The sequence below is a fragment of the Rana temporaria genome, chromosome 5 (assembly GCF_905171775.1).
Source record: "Rana temporaria chromosome 5, aRanTem1.1, whole genome shotgun sequence".
Lineage (NCBI taxonomy): Eukaryota > Metazoa > Chordata > Amphibia > Anura > Ranidae > Rana > Rana temporaria.
In genome coordinates, this window is record NC_053493.1 from 57463566 (window position 1) to 57482471 (window position 18906).

General features: G+C 44.0%; 1 protein-coding gene across 1 annotated transcript in view; it reads right to left on the reverse strand.

Annotated features, from left to right (window-relative positions):
* Positions 1 to 2605: 2605 nt before the first annotated feature.
* Positions 2606 to 18906, reverse strand: part of MAP3K8 (mitogen-activated protein kinase kinase kinase 8) — a 54075-nt gene continuing 37774 nt past the window's right edge. Inside the window, exons 4-8 of the mRNA XM_040352601.1 lie at positions 16264 to 16525; positions 12717 to 12823; positions 9839 to 9991; positions 8030 to 8273; positions 2606 to 2982 (exon numbers count right to left, since the gene is read on the reverse strand). Of these exons, the coding sequence (XP_040208535.1) occupies positions 2852 to 2982; positions 8030 to 8273; positions 9839 to 9991; positions 12717 to 12823; positions 16264 to 16525 (897 nt within the window). The 3' untranslated portion in view covers positions 2606 to 2851. The remainder of the gene's footprint in view (positions 2983 to 8029; positions 8274 to 9838; positions 9992 to 12716; positions 12824 to 16263; positions 16526 to 18906) is intronic.

An 18906-nucleotide genomic window follows, 5' to 3' on the forward strand; every position in this document is an offset into this window, starting at 1 on the left:
CTCCTATGTACGTATATATGTAACCCTTGTCCTTTATATTGAAGATGCAATTACTGTAATGTATGTGTTGTGGTTCATGTGGACCAGTTTCCTGCTAAGTATAAATAAAAATTTAAAAAAAAAAAAAAAATGTCAGACTAGAAAAAATTACTGCTGTGGATCATCATGTACCCCAGGACAAAGCTAAGGGCATGTGTTGATTGATTCCCCCATCATCACAGACAGTGTTGATGCAAGAATCCCTCTTGCGGGGCTATTGTCTTCTCCTGGTGGCTGCGGGGCAGCGATTATTGCTAGATGCTATAGCCGCTACTAGCGATAATCGCAGGTAAAACCCAGCATGTTGGTTGTACCCAAGTTGATCAACTTGGTACATTTAGCCTTCCCATACACGGTTCGAATCTTGGCCAGTTCCTGCTGAACCTGCTGAGATTTTAACCCGTGTATGACCTGCCTAAAGCAGCAGTGGTTCACACTAGGGCCACGCGACTTCCGCGCGACTTTCAGAGGCGACTCCAACACGACTTGAGCATGAACCACAGGGCGATCTGAGGCGATTTACAACACGACTTGAAGTTGTCTCCAGGACAGGAGACTTTCCAGTGGCCAATCAAACAACAATCAGCTCTAGGGGAGGGAGAGGTTTGCCTGAGAAATGTATGTTATCTTCCTGGAAAGTCGCTTCAGTTAACAGTGATCAGACTTGGATCAGACTTGGAGGCGACTTCCATTGAAATCAATGAGTACAAATCGCCTAAAAGTCGGATTGAAGTAGTACAGGAACTTATTTTGAAGTCGGAGCGACTCGAGTCGTGTGTATTAACACCGCTCCCATTCACTTGCATTGTTTTTCTCGACAGCGCGACTTGGGACGACTTGAGGCGACTTCAAGTCGGATCCCAAGTCGCCCCAGTGTGAATGAAACTGAATGTGGCATTCAACAAACATTCACTTCAGGTATATGAATGTAGTTATTTATTCACCTGCAGTGAATGTTTGGTGAATGCCACATTCACTGCTTTCTAAATATGCATATGTATAGGCAATTTTTTATCTTTTTTGTGATGGAAGGGAGCTTGCACTTAGTTGTGTTAATGTCTTGCAGATAAAAAAAATAATAATGAGAAACCATACTGTTTTGTGATAATATTTATTACTTTATCTAGATACAGATCACAGCGGCACTCTAGAACGAATGCTAATTGACAAGCCATCTAAGTCATCATGAAATGTCCCCATATATCATACACAGTATGATCTACTTAATCCACGGTGCATGAGAACAAGCACTATTAACCCTTTGGTGACAGAGGTGCGATCAACGCTCCGTAGGTCCGAGGGTTGCTTCGTCGTCTCTCCCGCCCATCCATCAGGATGTACTAAATGTCTTGTCAAACATTAATAATATTCATATTATATATAACCATGAACTTTGCATTCCATAGGAATGTGCTCTTTATCTACAAATACATTTCTTGTTCATTTAAACATAAAACATCTGCACACAGAATTGATAATACAAGACAGTGCTAATTATTATTTGTGCAATTAGATCATCAATAAATATAGGGTGAATCAGGAGCGTTACTCTAATTTGTGGAAAACCGTAACATAAACATAATAAAAATGTAATATTAAAAGATTACATTCACCCAAATCTGACATTTTAATTTTGGGTATGGTGTATTAGATACATAGATGATTTGCAACGTTCAGGATTATAGCAATGAGACTTCAAGTCCATCGTTCTGCCTGACAGCTATTATGCTAAGCCTCACTTATTTTATAAGGAGAATGCAGCAAAAGAAAGGAGACACACTTGGCAGGGACATTTTATGAGGGAACTTTGCTGGTGCAGTCTCTGACAGCTATAAAAGACTGAAATATTTGCTTCTTAAAACTTAAAGGAGTTGTAAAGGAAAACACATTTTTGCTAAAAAACGAGTAAATACCTATTAAATTCCTTTATCTATATCACCTCCGGCATTCTAGTTTCTGTTATCTCATTCACTTCCTGGTTTGCATCGTTCGTTCATGTAAGAACTACATATCCCAGTATGAATTGCGGCTCGCCCAGTAATTCACACCTCCTTGAAGTCTCTAACACGTAGAGAGCGTCCTGCGGCACAGATGTAGTTCCCAGGAGGGGATGAGCACGTTACTGACCACCGCAGTAAACCCTCCCGTCACAGTGGTCAGTAAAATCAGACAAGCAGGAAGTGAACAGAACAGAGAAAAAATAGAGCAACTTCTGAGCAAAATTGAACAATGAGGAAGTGAAAAGAGGAATGTCTGCAGGTAAAGGATGCTTATTATGAAAAAAAAATGTTTTCCTTTACAACCCCTTTAAATACTAATTAATTGAAGTAATACCGTTAAAAATTGAGCCATCATCACAAATTACTCCTATTTATACCCAAAGCAGACTCTTAAAAGAGGTCCAATTGATGCCTAACCATTATCAATGAGGCAGACATAACTATTTCCCTACTTACTGAGTTTTGAATGCCTGAATAAACACGATCAAATGTGACCGTCAAATTGGAAAGGAGAACAATCATTTAGTCAATTGTGTAATATAAGCAATTGCCACAAGCTTGCATCCGATTCAAGAGGCAACTTTGTAAATGTAAAGGTGATCTGTATCTCCATAGAGAAAAATGCTAAAAAAGAAACATCAAATGTGAAGTATACAATGTGCAGTTCACAACACTGCTATATACTGTACATGTCCTTCATTAATTTTTAGGTACTCTTTGTTTTTCCTTCTTCAAAGTAGCTTTTCTCAACTGTCTATTATTGATGCTTGAGAATACAAGTCCACAGAAGTCCCTTCAATGAATACATATTATCAGCATTCATATTCCCCAGTCGGAGGGCCTCGGACCAGGTTGAAGTAACCAGCAAGAGCACCAAGATCAATGGAAAGTGACCGCTGTCTCTTCTGCATGTCGGACTCCTCACTGGTGTACAATGAAGAATCTGAAAGGGAACAAAGGGTGTCAGAAGACATCTCGTTTTCCAGCTTATTTAGAAATGCAAAAGTACTGTAGACTGAAATAACCAATCAGAAATCAGCTTTCATTATTATGACCAAGGAAATATTTAACCTGACTGGTCAAAATGGGTTACCCCACTTTCCAGATCATCACTGTATAAATGCTGAGCTAAACTGACACAGTGTATTAGTCTTCTGCTTCTAACAGATGGTCCATGTGAAAGATTTCAAAAACATAATATTTGCATGTGGTCACTGATCCTCCTCAGAAAATTCACATACGCTATATAGCAGAGTAGGTCTGATCCAGGAAAAAGACTGCTCCCGTGATGCTCTAGAACAGGGGTGCCCAACCTGTGGCCCGGGGGCCACATGTGGCCCGGGGGCCACATGTGGCCCGCGGAACCCTCTGATCTGATGTGGCCCACGACCTCCTGCTCTGGGATGGCTGGTTGGCAAGCCCAGATCGCGGATCGCTGATCCATCATCCTAGAGCATCAGTGTTGTGAATGAAGCCGGCAGAAGAGAAAGCAAGTGGCTGTGGAGCAGAGCCGCATAAGACAATGCTTCCTGTATAGCACGGGCCCCTGTTATAGGTGGAGTGATACCAAATATGGACATATCTGTTCTGCAGTGGTTGCTAGGCTGCTTTCAAACTGATCCACAGAGCACCGCCTACCTTCTACCTCCAACCCGATCTGCTAAAAAAAAAAATAGAAAGGGATCCATCCCTTTCCGCCTGGGTGGATCGGATCGAAGGGCCCATAGAGTAGAGTGGGCTGTGTCCATGTCTGCTCTCCATATGCAGTGGACACAGACCTGTCATCCGCCCGCTCCACTCATTGTGGCCCGCGACCAGTTACCAAGTCTCTTAAGTGGACCTCACTCTTCAAAAGGTTGGGCATTCCTGCTCTAGAACTACCCCTGTTCTGATATTTTCCTCCATGATGGGTTATGTTTGCAGCCATGGCTGATGCCAACTTCTGAAATGCCTGTCATGCTGATTTAGTGACTTCAGTAATACCTGAATCGGTGATCTCAAACAAGCATGCAGGTCAGATATGTTGATTTCAGCTGCTGTAGTGTTGTTTGGACTCGCTGGCTAAAAGTTTTAAAGCCACTGGACCAGCATGGCAGCAAATATAGAAGAGCGACAGCAGAAAAAAGACCAAGTGGTCCATCCATTGGTCTGCCCCATTTTTTCATTTTTGTTTATGTTCGTGGCAGGTGAGGCTCTGCCTATATACAGGAATCAGGACCTCCTTCCTTCTGCTGGTGACCTCTCTAGTGATTACTAAAGATTGATATAGTGAAATCACGACCTTTCTACCTGCAGGTGATCCCTCTAGTGATTACTAAAGATCTATATAGAGGAATCAGGACCTCCTTCCTCCTGCTGGTGATCCCTCTAGTGATAACTAAAGATCTATATAGAGGAATCCCTCCAGTGATATCTATGACTACATTCAAACTGGGGCGGGGGGCCTTAGCGGTAAAGCACTGCTAATTTAAGCAGAACTTTACCGCTGTAATAGGGGCACCTTTTCGGATGCTAGCGGGGTGCTTTTAACTCCACTAGCAGGCGAATAAAGGGTTTATAGTGCCTGCAAAGCGCCGCTGCCAAAATTGATGATGACGATTTGCAGGCGCTTCGGCAGCGGTGCCCATTGATTCCAATGGCAGGAGCGGTGGCTGCTTGTGAACTCTCACACTGGGACTGCATGGGAGGCATTTTTTAGGCGCTTTACAGGTGCTATTTTTAGCACAAAAGTGCCTGAAAAATGCCCCAGTGTGAAAGGGGTCTAAAGATCTATATAGGAGAAGTCAGAATCTCCTTCCTCCTGCTGGTGATCCCTCCAGTGATATCTAAAGATCTATATAGGAGGAGACAGGATCTCCTTCCTCCTGCTGATGATCCCTTTAGTGATATCTAAAGATCGATATTGGGGACTCAGGACCTCCTGCTGGTGATCCAGCTAGTAATAATATAAATACAATGGCCCGGATTCAGAAAGCCCGGCATTACTTTGTGCGGGCGTAGCGTATCTCAGATACGCTACGCCATCGTAACCTAGTGAGGCAGATTCTGAAAGAACCTGCGCCCTAAGTTACGGCGGCGTAGCGTATGAGGGCCGGCGTAAGCCCGTCTAATTCAAAATAGGAAGATGTGGGCGTGTTTTATGGTAATTCAGTGTGACCCCACGTAAATGACGTTTTTTTACGAACGGCGCATGCACCGTCCGTGGACGTATTCCAGAGCGCATGCTCCAAATTACGCTGCAAAGCCTCATTGGTTTCGACGTGAACGTAACTTACGCAAAGCCCTAATCGCGAATGACTTACGTAAACGATGCAAAATTCGACGCTGGCCCGATGTCCATACTTAACATTGGCTACGCCTCATATAGCAGGGGTAACTTTACGCCGGAAAAACCCTTACTTAAACGACGTAAAAAATGCGCCGGGCGGACATACGTTTCTGAATCGGCGTATCTACCTAATTTGCATATTCTACGCGTAAATGTCCGGAAGCGCCACCTAGCGGCCAGCGTAAATATGCAACTAAGATACGCCGGTGTAAGAGACTTACGTCAGTCGTATCTTAGCCAAATTTCGGCGTATCTTGCTTTCTGAATACAGAAAGAAGAGACGCCGACGCATGCTAGAATTTACGCGGCGTATCAATAGATACGCAGACGTAAATTGTTTCTGAATCCGGGCCAATATATATTTTTTTTTCTTTTTTTTATGCACACACACACACAGTACATGTAATAGACACCTCCAAATGTCCATCTTACCCACCAAACCTACAGTTGCATCACTTACAAAACAGATCAAATAGAACAGAACCTACAGGACCTAGTACAGAGACTTGTGGTACACCACTAGGACTTGTCTCCGTTCCGAATGACTAACCACACTCTGATATCTATCTTTTAGCATTTTCAGAAGGTTTGAAATTACAGTTTACATATTTATCTCAGCAAAAGTTTCCTTTAGGTCGATATTGTTAGCATAATGTAGTGAAATGGGCGGACACTTCGTTGTAAAACGGCACAAACTCAGCTTTTTTCCCCAGCGCTTTCTTCTAAATCTATTCATTAATCTCTGTAATGTTTCCCTTGAAGCTGTCGCTACATAATATTAGCCTCAATAAACATGAATGGAAAAAGAAAACCTAGACATGATAAGAGCATATTGTAACTTCCCTTTTTCGCTCAACACAAATTCCACTCACAGTTCTCTTTCCATAGTGGGGGGAAAACAAGAAAAAAAACTGACTGCTGGGATAATTTAATCATCATCATTGACATTGCAAAGAGTGATGGTTATGTGCAAACAAGTAAGTGATCCATCAGAAATCACATGTTTAAGCCCTGGTTCACACTGGTGCGATTTGACATGCGATTTGTCAAATCGGATGCATTTGCCAGCAATTGCACCGTCCTAATTGGTGCGACTCTGCACCGATTTCAAAAAGTCGTTTCTGTACTACTTTTTGCGATTTCGGGACGGTGTCTCTGCAATCGTGGCAGAAATAAGAACTGACAAGCGGGAGTGAAATCGTGCGAGTTCAGCTGAACCCGCACGGATTCATTCCCACAGCCCAGTGTGAACCTGGACTAAAAGCCATTTACTTTGATGCAAATTCGATGTGACTGAGGCCTCGTACACACGACCGAGTTTCTCAGCAAAAACCAGCAAGAAACTTGCTGGTTTTTTTTTTTTTTTTGCCGAGGAAACCGGTCGTGTGTACATTTTTCGACGAGGAAACTGTCGAGGAACTCGACGAGCCAAAAAGAGAGCATGTTCGTTTTTTCCTCGACGGAATGGAGAAAATTGGCACGTCGCGTTCCTCGACAGCCTAACAAGGAACTCGACGAGCAAAACGATGTGTTTCGCCCGTCGAGTTCCTCGGTCGTGTGTACGAGGCCTTAGAGTCCCATAGACTCTAATGTTGCTTGAAAGTCACAAGCAAGTCACACTACATAGTCGCACTGCTAATCGCACAGTAATGGGGTTGTAGCAGTGTGAACCAAGGCTAAAGGAACTTTACCACCAATTTGAAAAACTGATACCAGCAGCTTTCTGCATGCAGGACTTTTGGTTTGCTTTAAGAATGCCCAACAAAACTGAGGGACATAATAGAAGTCTATGGCAAAGCGCAGCTAAACCACATTGGCCTTAGCGCAGCAGTGTTAAACACCCTTACCTGTCCTGCTACCCGTTTGCTAAACCAAACTCATTGAAGAGAGAATCTTGCTGAAAGATTTGATAATTTTATCACTTGAGCTCCATTAACATATGAGGCTCACAGCAAGGGTCCGGATGCGTGCCGATTCACCGTTTCAAGTCTGATTTCAGCCCAAATTTTGGGCTGAATTCAGACCTGGGCCAGACCGGCTGCTAAGATGTGTAAACAGGCTCCATAGAGAGCAGGTCAAAATCTCCTGCTATTGTGAATTGGATGCAAAATTCCACATTCAATTCGCAATAGTATGAACCCAGCCTCAGTGAGTTTCAGATTCCATCTTCCCCCAATTTACTCCGTGGTTCCATCTGCAATCCCTATGTCACTATAGGATAAAGTAATATAGGGGCCAGTGTAGGAGAAGGAAGGAGTCACAGAGAAAATGGGGGGGGTGGTGGTTCATCTTTCCGCAAGATTTTCTTTTCGATGTAATTTGTTCAGCAGTGCAAGTCAGGTAAGAATTAACTGTTTCTTGTTTCAGCTTTCAAAAAGATCGACAATTTCTTTAAAGGAAACCTATCAGAATTTAAATATGGAGGGCTGCCATTGCTGTCTTGGTTTTAAAGTTGCTGCCATCCTCACCCATATTGCTCTACTTCGTGAGCAAGTGTTGGGCCGCCTGAAATACAAAAGCTCTCTCCCAGGTCAGCAAAGGAGCAAAAAAAAAAAAAAAGGATCAGGATCACAGCATGGAATCCTGCCCCTTCAGAAGCTAGTCTGCTATGGTAGCTCCAAAATTTTTATCTCAGCTGGTTTCTTTTAATATGCAGACATACCTGCAATGTTTTCCGGCAGCTCAAGTTCCTTTTTCATTTGTCTCTTGCGTTCCAGGAGGGCCGTATCCAGGCTCTGGCAGCGCGGCTGGTCCTCCGGAGGAGGGTTGAGGGCCTCGTGTTTCAGAAGCTCTGCTGCAGAAGGACGCTGGTTTGGATTCTTGTCCAATACTGAGACCAGTAGATCTCTCATGACGGGACTGCAATCTTCTCCAATGTCTTCTAGTGGGGGTGCTTGCTTGTGTATCTATGGGACAAGCAGAATTGTTTTTCGTATTACAATTATTGTAGACTGTCGTTCGAGGATTTTATGAGGCAAGACTCAATTTTAATGGATGTGATCTTCTATTACATTTGGATGTCTAATGCTGGCAGGGGTTTCCCCGTGCCTTAACTGTGGCACCTTCAGAAGGAATGTTTGCTGATTTATTTCACTGCTATGTTGTACAAGTAATAATTATTACATGGGTGGAAGCTTCCTTGTATTTTGTAAATGCATGTGATTGTGCTCACGTTTTGAATCTTTCTTTTTTTGCATACTGTCCGTTTACGTTTTTGTTTCTGTGTGTTTTGTTTTACAAACAAAAAAATTACAATAAAAGGTATTTGAAAAAAAAGAAAAAAAAAAGACTACATTTTAACATAATCTAATTTTTCTACTATGTTATATCTGGCACACACATCTGAACACACTTTTTAGTACTGTTTGTGTAAGGCCAGCCATACACACTCATGCCCCGTCGGTTTTCCCATCGGGAAAAAGTTGGATGTTTTTCTCCGACGGAATTCCTCTCAAGCCTGCCTTGCATACACACGGTCACACAAAAGTTTGGTGAACTTTTGACTGCCAAGAAGGCGGTGACGTAAAAGACTACGACGAGCCGAGAAAATAAGGTTCTATGCTTCCAAGCATGCGTTGATTTGTTTCCGAGCATGCGTCGGAATTTAGCGCGCCGGGATTTCTACACACGATCGAAAATTACGATCAGTTTTTTTCCTGACGGGAAAATAGAGAACCTTTTTCCAGCAGTTTTTCCAACAGGAAAACCGATCGTGTGTACGGGGCATTAGATTTCTCTAGTTCAGTCCTGTGGGCTGAAAAAGAGAAATGAGGCCTCGTACACACGACCGAGTTTCTCGGCAAAAACCAGCAAGAAACTTGCTGTTTTTTTTTTGGCAGAGGAAACCGGTCGTGTGTACATTTTTCGACGAGGAAACTTTGGAGGAACTCGACAAGCCAAAAAGAGAGCATGTTCTCTTTTTCCTCGATGGGAATGGAGAAAATTGGCACGTCGAGTTCCTCGACAGCCTAACAAGGAACTCGACGAGCTAAACAATGTGTTTCGCCCGTCGAGATCCTCGGTCGTGTGTACAAGGGCTCAGTCAATATCCCGCAACCGTACTAAATAGCATGGATGGAGGAATCCATGTGCTCCTAAATCCAGAGTGGGGGCACTCTAATACAGGAGGTGTGTTACTGGTCAGATCACCAGGTGAAAACTATGGGGTTGGAAATAAAAAAATAATGCAGCCACCACATCAAAGGAATGATAAGATACAATATATTACTTGCTTGTAAAACACATGTACTTGTAATGCATTGGGAAAGAATGCACTGGCTTTACAAAAACCAGGGATTCACTTTAAAAATGCAGCACAGTAAAAACATTTCTAAAAATGACATGTGTAAAAAGAACATGCAAATGTGTTTAAACGCACATATTTTCAGGCTCACAGGTGTGCATACACTCTGAAACCAACATGCAAAGTTTAAAGCATCCATCTCTGCATTACAAAAGGAACCCAACTTACAATGTAGAGGTAGGAGGGATATGATGATCGGGGGTATCGTTTCACCCAGGGTGGATTTCCGGTCTGCATGTGAATGATGGTGGCACCCATACTGTATATATCTGCCTTTGTAGAGTGTCCTCTGCACAGAACCACTTCTGGGCTCATGTAGATCTGTCAAAAAGCACAAAAAAAAAATGTTTATTTTACCTTTTTTTATTTTTTCACTATATTTTCACTATATCAGCACTATTGTGCGTGTTCAGTATTTTGTAATAATTCACCTTACTGCACATTCAAGACTGAAAGGATAAGTTCACTTCTTAGAAAAAAAAATAATAACTGCAAATTTGTTTGTAGGTAAAAACATGTGCATTTATTTTTTTCGGAGCCTGTAAAGCATTCCACTGGTGCCATGCAGGTCCCCTCCAGATCTGTCCGTGTATCTGTGTGCCCGTACATCCCATATGGGCAAGCAGATACAATCTGGCAGGAAGAATCAATGAACTACCATGGCGCTCCACAGCACCGTGGTAGTTAAGTGAGAACTACAAGCCAACAGCTGCAAAGGATTTTGAGGCCTGTAGTTCATTCACACACAGAGCTGTGAGAATTAATAATACAACAGTTAGTAGGGGAACCTCTCCCCATACCGCTGTCACAGGGAGGGGTGGGGGGGGGGGGTAATCGGGCAGCGGCTGCAGCATTGGGAACATGTTATATCTGTTCCACCGTAAAAAACGGGTGGAACATGTAACATGTTCCCATAGGTGATCTTATCCTTTAAAGGAATAAGAAACTTTTATATATAAAAATAAAAAAAATAAGCCAATATATTATGCTACCTGCTCTATGCCATGGTTTTGCACAGAGAAGCCTGATCCTTGTCTTCTGGGATCCCTTGCTGGCACTCCTGGCCCCTTCCCCTTTCTGAGTACCCCCCAGCAACCCGCATGCTGGGGGGGGGGGGGGGTACTCGTGTTGGCTCAATCTTGAGCCCCACTACCAGCATCCATAGACACAAACAGGCCTGCCTCCTGCAGCTAGGGTGGCAACGTGTCCCGGATTGCCCGGGACTGTCCTGCAATTGACATGTCTGTCCTGGGTCCCTGGCACCTTCATTCCAGGACAATACAGTGTCACGGAATGAAATAGAGGACACAGTCACCCCCTACTAACTAGTAACTATATTTCCGGAACTGGTTGCTAGGGCTGGCGCTGCCTGGCGTCTTGCAACCAGTGACAATTTACTCTCAGACAGTGAGACCGGGAGTGCGGCCTGTGCCTAGTGCATCACTGCTGTCCCCACCCACCTCGGCACCTCCTCCTTCTCCGGCACCCAGCGGCAAGCAGCAGGGAATGATGTGATCTTCACTCTCCAGATAGCGACTCCACTCCTTTCCTTCAATGCACGTGGCTCATGCAGAGGGAGTGACAGCAGCACTGCATCTGGTGGCAAGTGGTACATTCAGCTGACAAATAACCAGCCGCCAAATTCCCCATCAACCCCGAGACTACATTTCCCCCGCCCCCTCTCATCTTCTTTTGGGGAAGGTGAGGGGGGCAGGGTGTCCCTGAATGTCAGTTTGGAAATGTGGTCACCCTACCCGCAGCACATGATTTGATTGACAGCAGCAGGAGCCGATGGCCCCTGCTGCTATCAATCTGCACTGTGAGGACAGAAAGAGACACTGCTCTCATGCACAGCACTAGATAGCGAGTGGGCTCAGGTAAGTATAATGGGGGGTGAGGTGGGATTCTGCAGCACAGAAGGATTTTAACTTAATGCAGAGAATGCATTAGGTCCCAGTAGAGAGGAATGGGGTGCCAGCAGGGGGATGTTGCAACACCTGTGCATCCCTTTGGCGGGAAAACATGGACCTGCACAGGGCCCGTAGTAAAGTACCCCATGTGAATGGAACCTCAGGCCTCGTACACACGACCAAGGAACTCGACGGGCGAAACACATCGTTTTGCTCGTCGAGTTCCTTGTTAGGCTGTCGAGGAACTCGACAAGCCAATTTTCTCCATTCCCGTCTAGGAAAAAGAGAACATGCTCTCTATTTGGCTCGTCGAGTTCCTTGACAGTTTCCTCGTCGAAAAATGTACACGCGACCGGTTTCCTCGGCAAAAAAAAAAAACAGCAAGTTTCTTGCTGGTTTTTGCAGAGAAACTCAGTCGTGTACACGAGGCCTCACACAGCCCTCGTACAGGACTATGCTGTAGTAGGCCCATGTGAACAAGGCCATAACCTTTCAGCCAAAGCATGCAGTAAGAGTCGGTTCACACTGGGGTGACTTGTCAGGCGACTCAGCTGCCTGACAAGTCGCGTCCCATTCTATTCAATAGAACCAGTCTAATAGGAGCGACGCAAGTCGCTCCGACTTAGAAAAAGGTTCTTGTACGACTTTGGGGGCGACTTGCATTGACTTCTATACAGAAGTAATTTTGCAAGTCGCCTCTTAAGTCGTCTTCAGGACGCCTTGCCGAGTCGCCCCCAAAGTCGTGCCGCCCCAGTGTGAACCGGCTCTAAAGAAAGTCAGAATGAAGTGATAATTCTTGCATTAAGAAAATGGATCAGCATGACAATCCAGCAACCCAGCATCCTCAGCATGACCAATCATCAGAACAAGTGGAAATAAACAACTTGTTTTCCAGATGAGGAAGTGAGACAGCAATGTGTGCTTTTCATGACTTTTTCCTGTGGGTTCTCATTTACAGAGGTATAAACACACTGCTGAGCTGGAAAAGAGGAAGAAAGGAGCGACCTGAAGTGGCAGACATTCCTTCCCTCTTTCCACAATGTCATTCCCCCGCTGAGGATTATTGATAGGCCCCAAACTATGAATAGGCCGAGTGTTCCCAGCCACAAGTCACAGGACACATCGCCGCCAATTACCTCAGTTCCCCTCAAATCCTTTGGATAAAACATGTCACCGGTCATCTGAATGCTGAGGCCAAAATCCACCAGGACGGCTTTTGTGGACATGAAGACAATGTTGCTCGCTGCAATAATAAGAACAATAAGCAGAAGTTACACATTATACCGGGTTCACCTTACATGAACATATCAATGTACACAGGCTTATTAACAACGCATAACGTACAAATTCCACAACCTACAACAACCCACTTACCTCAGAGCAATAAATACGGAAGATACCTCAGGCCATCTTAAAATTATTCATTTTAATAAAATTCTGAGTTTCAATGGCCGCTGATCGGGTGTTGGGGGTTTACTAAACATTATTTTGTACTCTCTAGTCTACAGCATTAGCCTGGACATATATACAAAAGCACTGGATACTCCTACCCTAATGTACTTGTTTACATGCGTTCAGAGTATCCATTCTGCCCATGGACGCACAGAATTCTAATTTCTCGAAACAAAATTCACATATATGCACGGTGTGAATTATACCTTTTAAAATTACTACATGCATTTATAGGCCCCATGCACATGTTTACGCAAGTACCTGCATAACTACCAGCAGCATAGACGTCCACACAGGGTGTGCTGGGTGTGCCTGGGCACACCCTAATCACCCCCTGCTGTGCCGATTCCCCTGCTTACTGTCTCCCCCCTGCAGTGCTGCCAGCTTCCCTCCCCTCTCAGGAGCAGGGAAAGGGCTGGTAAATAATTAATTAACTGGCCCCTTCCTTTTCTGAATGAACATAGTGAGTGATCTGTACCGAACCGCTCATGTCTTCATTCTTAACTGAAGCATAGTAAACTATGCTTACTGCAGGCTGCAGAGAAGGGAAAATCTCAGTACTCTGTTTCTTTCTCTGTCTCAAAAATCTCAAAGGTGAGTCTGTTTAGATCCTTGATATTGCACCAACACCCCATAACTGGGCTCCTAAAAAAAATAATAATAATAAAAAAATATTGTAAAAGTAATAAAAAAAATTGTAAGAAACTATAAAAAAAAAATTAAAAAAAAAAAAGCTACCGACACCATCCACTGCCCTACTGGCACCAATCTTTGCCCTACTGACACCGTCCACTGCTCTGCTGATATACACACTTGTCTGGGGTGCACACCCTAATGCAATAGGCTGAACGAAAACCCCAAAGATCTACAGAAAAGTTTTAGGTCACCACATCCCTAAATTATATGAAAAAAACACAGCGAGTGATCTGTACCAATCTTCAATCTTCATTCTTAACTGAAGCATAGTAAACTATGTTTACTGCAGACTGCAGAGAAGGGGACTGGGGAATCTCTGTGTCCTGTTTCTTTCTCAAAAGTGAGACATCAAGGGTCTGTTTAGATCCTTGATATTGCACCAACACGCCATAACGGGGCTCCTAAAAATATATATATATATATATATATATATATATATATATATATCTATATATATATATATAAAATATAATAATAATAATAATAATATTGTAAAAATAATAAAAAAAAATTAAATTGTAAGAAACGATAAAAAAAAAAAGCTACCGACACTGTCCACTGCCCTACTGACACCAATCTTTGCTCTACTGACACCATCCGTTGCTCTGCTAATACTGTGTGTTTGTGCTCTGGGGTGCACACCCTAATGCCAAAGGCTGCGCACACCAATGACCAGCAGCTTTACGCAGTACCTGAAAATGCTACTCGTCTGTCTGTCTTACTGATCTTCTTACGTCAATACCTTCTGAATCAACAATGTGGAACAGGTAAAGATGCTACAACAGCCAGGCAACTAGCATTTTCAGAAGGAGATGACAGCCTTAGTGTGATGGGTTTTCTTGAAGAAACTAAACCGAGGATTTTTTGGTTAGACACTGACAATATAAAAGTCACGTGTTCAACAGAAAACTGCAGAGTCAATTTCTGCGGTTCAGCTGATCGAATCATGATAGGATCAAAAGGAAATAGTATGAGGTTTTTTCCTGTATAGAATGCTAAATAAAGAACACAATACTACAGTATGTGTTACCATGTCATTTCCTAGATTTCATAGGAACTGTTTAGATCTGAGTTTTTATATGTATCTTAAAGCGATAATAAATCCTCAGTTTTTACAGTGATATTAAAAGCAGATTTTTTTTTTTAAATACTAACAAACACATTATACTTACCTGCTCTGTGTAATGGTTTTTGCAGAGAGCATCCTGGATCCTCCTCTTCTCGGGTCCCCCACCAGCGCTCTTGGCTCCTCTCCCTGCCAAGTCCCCCTATGAATTGTTTCACTTTTTGATGTGAGAGATTTTTAAAGAGACAGGGGGGGTAAAAGCACACCGTTAGCGGTCGAATAGCGCTGCGAAATTGACAGTAAAGCGCCGCTAAAAGTAGCAGCGCTTTACCGCCGATGCAGCCCCCACCCCAGTGTGAAAGGGGCCTTCCTGAGTGACTACATCCATCCTCCGTGATCCCACTGTATGCAGGTATGTAGCCACCCTCTCGTGTTTCTTCCTGATATGGACTATGGACTTTGTAGTTTGCACAGAGCAGTACACATGACCACAACTAATGTGCACTGCTCATTTCAAACAAATGAAAATGAGGGAAAAGGACATTAGAAAAAAAAAACAGTAAGGGCTTATTTTCACTTGTGATTGAGGGGCGGTAAAACCCTGCGGGGAAGCCGCAATTTTAATGCCCCCCCCTTTTGCTGCAGAGGCACAAACCTGTACAATGCATGTAGATGTGCGGTGGTTGTTTGGTATTTAGAGGGTGAAAGCAGGCAGTGAGGAGGCAATACAGCACCACATCACCTACCTGTCTATTGCTGCCTGAAGAGCGATACAAATGCAGATCATGCTTCAAACAGCAAAGCAAGTGTAAATGAGCCCTCAGAAACAAATTTCATGAAAAATAGATTACAGGGCCATTAGCATACCTCCCAACCGTCCCGGATTTCGCGGGAATGTCCCGCGATTCGCGGTAAATCCCGCGGTCCCGCCAGCAGTGCCATTGTCCTGCGATTTCGTTGCCCCCCCTGCGTTTACTGAGATTCGCGATAAATCCTGCGGTCCCGCGATTGGCGACATATCCGTGGACCCCCCCCCCCCGCTCAACAACTTCGTTTGGGGGGTATGCTCATTTGTCCCTCATTCTGAAGTTGAAAAGTTGGGAGGTATGCCATTAGGAAGTGGATGTGTATGGAGTACGTTGGTAGAATAAGGATGTCATTCAGCCCAGGTTCACGCTGAACTCGCACAATTTCACTCCCGATTTCGGCTGCGATTTCAGACATCATTGTGGGTTTCTGCACAGATGTCAATAGAAATTGCACCCCGAAATCGCAAAAAGTAGTACAGAAACCACTTTTTAAAATCGTTGCGGTGCCACAAGTGCAGTATCGCACCATTTAGGACGGTGCCATTGCTGGAAATTGCCGTGGATTTGACAATCGCACCAATGTGAACCAGGGCTCAGTGTCACTTTCAAACATTCCACAACAAAATGGCGAGCAGCGGATTGAAAGTATGGCACACTTACGTTTGATGTCATGGTGGATGACATTTTTGGAGTGTAGAAAGTCGAGCCCCTTTAGGATATGTTTGGTCACCCAGATGATTTCGAACTCGCGCAGAGGGCCGCAGCTCTCCAGCTTCTCCAGGACGGACCCTCCTTCCCCGGCCTCCATGTACAGGTGAACCATGTTGTTGCATAATACGGCTCCATATAACTCAGCGATGTTCTCGTGCTGAAACTGCACCTGAAACTCCACGTCTGCCGGCTTGAAGTGCTCCACCGGGATCTTTGGTAGAGGGAGAGAGGACAAACGTGATTGGTGGAAATGGCATGTGATGATGAAGACAGTCGGGGATTGCTCATTGCTGGATTAATCATGTATCATTCACCCTGCTTTTCAGGTGTGGTTATCTTCCTACAAGGAACACCTATGGAGCTCATATACTCACAGCCCTATTACATAACTCCTTATAATAACAACAATCCTCAGCAGGTAAAAAAACATAGAAATATGGAATAATTATCATATAAACAGAGCAATGCCCTGTAATCTGAAGAAGCGTCTTGCTTTATCTCACTCTGTTGTGAATTATCTCAACTGATCAAAAGGGGATTCTGCTTAATTTTACAAACTTGATTTAAAAAAATGTTATTTAGCAAGATATATACATTCAACAATAATAATTATCCTACCAAAATTACTTTGTGCTGTAAACTGCCTCCAGCATTGTTCCTGTTTCTTCTTGCTGGAGGCTGCCATTTTGCTGAAGCCCAGAGCCCCCTGAGCAGCAGTAAATCTTTAGGCTGCCATTTTGCTGAAGCCCAGAGCCCCCTGAGCAGCAGTAAATCTTTAGGCAGTCAGCAGATCGGCCTCTACAAATTCAGCACAGTGCCTAAAACCACAGAGCAACTGAGCATGTGCAGAGCAGAGTGAGACTGAAATTTATACGATTCATGCACTTATTTATAGTTCTTTACATAGCTATACCTGCAAAAGGGGCCAGCCTGGAGTGATCTAGCAGGAATCTTCTGACTAAAGTTCCACTGTAATGTCTGTACACTGTACGCCTCCCCCACCTTCCCTACTACCATGACCATGCTGAGATCTTTGGTGCATCTTTAACCACTTCCTGCCCGGTCAATAGACAATTGACGTCCGGGAAGTGGTTTTGTTATCCTGACTGGATGTCTATTGACATGCTGCAGGATAACATGCTGGCGCGTGCCCGTGGGGGCGCGCAGCGCGGCGATCGGTGATGTGGGGTGTCAGTCTGACACCCTGCATCTCCGATTGTGGTAAAGAGCCTGACAGACGCAAGTAGAGGAGAGTCGATCGGCGGGTCTCCAGACAGGGGGTGTTTGTGCTGATTGTTTATCAGCGCAGCCCCCCCACGGATGCCCACACTGGACTACCAGGGAAGCCGCCAGGACCACCAGGGAAGCCCCAAGCATGCGGATGGCCAGGTACATCCCACATGGCCATCCACATATGCAAATTGATGCCAAATATGTGCAAATCAGTGCCCACAAATGGGCACTGATTGGCACCATTGTGAAGACCTTTAAATCTGTGATGTCCAGCAATGCCACTCAGTGTCATCAGTGACATCCCTCAGTGCCACCTATCAGTGCCCATCCGTGCCCATCTGTTCCCATCCATGCCACCTATCAGTGCCACCCATTAGTACCCATCAGTGCCACCAAAGTTACCCATCAGTGCCGCCTATTGGTGCCCATCAGTGCCACATACCAGTGCCAACTATCAGTGCCCATCAGTGCCGCCTATCACTGTCCATTAGTGCCGCCTATCAGTGGCCATCATCAGTGCCACCTCATCAGTGCCACCTCATTGGTGCTGCCTTATCAGTGCCCATCAGTGCAGCCACCATATCAGTGCCCATCATTGTTACAAAAAAAATAACAGAAACAAAGAAAACCTTTTTTTTCCCCAAATTTTCTGTCTTTTTTTATTTTTTGCGCAAAAAATAAAAACCGCAGAGGTGATCAAATACCACCATATTTGTGGGAACAAAATGATAAAAAATGTATTTGTAGCATTCAAATTGTGACAGCGCTGAAAGTTGAAAATTGGCTTTGGCAGGAAGGTGTATAAGTGCCTGGTACTGAAGTGGTTAATCTTGGAACCCTACTCTTCCATGACTCCATGCCTGTGTATGTGTATAGATCCATTTACTCGTACTGTGTAAAGGGTTACATAATATGTAGACACCATTTACATTCTGAAAACAAATAAAGATAGCTCAAGTATTTATTGCCATCTGATCTCTGCTGCTTTCCCAGTGTTTAGTCATCCAGAAGTTCCATACACTCCATACACACACATGTATATTATATGTATTTATACAGTGTGCATACAGAGTATAGCATGTATATAGAGACAGTGACAGTGTACACAGATATACGGTCACATGACAAGAATTATTGGCAGGATTAATCATCAATCATCCCATATCCTGAACTTCTAAAGTTTGAATAGTAAGCAAATGTGCTGCATCATTGTTCTGCATTTCAACACTCATCCTCAGGAACATTTATTATGACAGTACAAGGACCTGTAGAGAGTAATACCGCTGGGGAGTAAAACAGAATAGTAACCTATGCAATTAAGGCTCCACACACACTTGTGTGACTTGTCATGCAACTTCG